The sequence below is a fragment of the Electrophorus electricus genome, chromosome 12, assembly GCF_013358815.1.
Source record: "Electrophorus electricus isolate fEleEle1 chromosome 12, fEleEle1.pri, whole genome shotgun sequence".
Taxonomy (NCBI): Eukaryota; Metazoa; Chordata; class Actinopteri; order Gymnotiformes; family Gymnotidae; genus Electrophorus; species Electrophorus electricus.
Genome location: NC_049546.1, coordinates 6,159,098 through 6,161,498, shown reverse-complemented (window position 1 = coordinate 6,161,498; position 2,401 = coordinate 6,159,098). Strand labels below are relative to the sequence as shown.

The following is a 2,401-nucleotide window of genomic DNA, read 5'->3' as shown; positions in this document are numbered from 1 at the left end:
ATTGTTGATAGCTCAAAACGTTTCCATTTAAAGTCTTTTAAAACGAAGTGAGATCATTTTGGTCGATAGATGAAGAGACGCTAAAGCTGCTGCTGAACGCCCTAACCGTTACTTTGAATGCGCCATGTAGGCTATTCTTTTGTTCCAATGCACGCAAGGAACCCTTGAGTGACGCTCCAATAGCCGTACTAATTATGACCATGTCACGTTTGTGTCTGATGGATTTGCAGTGAGGCCGAGAATTCTAGTGAGCGCAAGACCTACAACGGTACAAAGCCTACAAAGAATTAAAAAAAACCCCAACATAATATTTATTCGTACAAAATGGTTTGCAACAAACTTATACTTTGACGTAAATACATAATAGAATAAATCTCTTTATATACAATAAAAATACAATATCATATGAAAGCAATGGGTTGAATAATAACCTAAAAAACTTAAAAATATAAGTAACAGTAGAAACATTTCCCTAGTATGGATAGGGCCTTTCTGAACACGGGACAGAACGGTTTCCTGGGGTCAGAATACATAATGCATAAGGCCAAATACTTGTCTTTTGATAGCCTTTTAGTCTATTGTCATAGCGTTGAAACTGAATTTTCACGCTCGTTCTTCTGCTCTATCACTCTACAAATTGTAAAATTGACTTTTCACCTCAGCCGGCTAAAGCAAATCTGTCTTCTGCATTCGAAATATAATTTCCTCTATCTGGGATTGAGTTCAAGATTGGAAGAATGGAATATGCTGGGAAAAAAGTGCAAGTGTATGGGAACACCAAATTCAACAATACAAAACGTATAAAAATAAGAATATTCTCATTTGTGAACTGTAACAGCAGTTAAGGCAAACAGTGAATACGCAGTCTCTGCGCTAAAAAGGGTAACAGAAACATATTTCCCTTATTAGTCTAAATATTTTAGCTACAGACGAAAGAATATTTGACTACTTGATTAATAGATGCCAGGGACAAAGCTGTGATAGCTGTAAACGACATCTGTCTGCATAAATCCATAGTCATCCATTGCTGCTGGGCTGCCAGGGTTCGAAGTGCAGTATGACGGAGAAGACGCTGACGAAGATGCGCTTGATACCCAAGAGCAAGCGTCGCTGCCTGGGCTTGGAGCGTCTGCTATGCAGCTAAGTCCCGGGAGTACTTTTGATGTGTCTCTTGATTTCTTCTGGCGTTGGTCTGCAATACGGATGGTTTCAGAGAGTGCCCAAATGTAGTTATGGGCGAAACGCAGAGTCTCGATTTTGGTAGCTTTGTGTCGTCCTGGAAAGCAGGTAGCACGCTCCTGAGAGTGTCCAAAGCATCGTTAAGATTGTGCATCCTGTTTCTCTCGCGGTCGTTCGCCTTCAAGCGGCGATTTTTCTTCATCACGTGAACAGTAGCTTCGTTCCTTGCCCGCCCCCTGCGTTTCTTCTTCTGCTGGAGGTCAGCGGCAGTGTCCTGGAGGCTATTGGCTGGGGATGCGGGCTTGCCGAACGAGGAAGCCGGGGAGGCGGCGTGGATACTACTGTGAGAATCCTCATCGTCTGTGTGAGTGAAGGAGTAGTCGCAGCTTGAGCTGTCGATGTCCAAGTATACGGACTCCATTGCAGTGCACAGTGTTGCTTACCTGAGGAAATAAACAATGAAATATATAAATGAATAATTAAATAAACGTTTATAGGAAATTGCTCCTGTTCAAGTGTGCTTACTTGGGACGGTTCGTACATCATATGGTTTACATACCTTTTGTGAGTTTAGAAGGTAAGGCAAGAATCAAAATTCTTCCTAGAGACCAAAGTCCTGCAGATAGTTTTTGTTGAAGTTGAAGGCACGCGTCCGTCCTGCTTTTGCTCTTCAATCAGCTCGTGTGAGCCAGTGAGCCTGGCACACGACTGGCCTCAGTTACCTTATATACCCTGATAAGACAATGGAAGTACCCCCCTCGCTTTGGCATTTTGTGGAGGATGAATGAATGGGTTGCATCAGGTCTGCCCCGTGCCGCACGACTATCTCATTAGCATAATTTATGCCAGTTGTTTGTTCGCCCTCTGAAGCGTGCCTGTAATCACCGCTAACCAATCGGAATGCCCGAGCGTTGCTCAGCCACGCGAGCAGCGCTGTTGCTATCTGTCCAACGAGGACCAAGCCCACTTTAAGTTAAACCTCTAAAGGAAAATGAGAAGAAACGACTACCCGAACTCACTAGAGTACATAGACCCCCGGGCTAGGCACGCTTCGAAAGTTTGGCAAGTGTTTTCCTAGTCTAGTAACTCGAGGAAATTCACACTTACTGCTGATTAAAATTAGCTAATTCATAAATTCGTCTGAAAACTGTTTGATAAGCACGGAAATGTACTGAATATAATTTTTTATAGTGTTCACTAAGCCTATGTAAAAGCTGTGTAC

The 2,401-nt window shown here is 42.9% G+C and overlaps 1 protein-coding gene across 1 annotated transcript; it reads right to left on the bottom strand.

The window, feature by feature from the left end:
• Positions 1–289: 289 nt before the first annotated feature.
• On the bottom strand, positions 290–1,845 carry neurog1 (neurogenin 1). The gene is given in 3 exon segments (XM_027003638.2): positions 290–1,264; positions 1,267–1,622; positions 1,739–1,845. Coding segments are annotated over 2 exon segments (645 nt in total). The 5' UTR covers positions 1,601–1,622; positions 1,739–1,845; the 3' UTR covers positions 290–953.
• Positions 1,846–2,401: the final 556 nt, after the last annotated feature.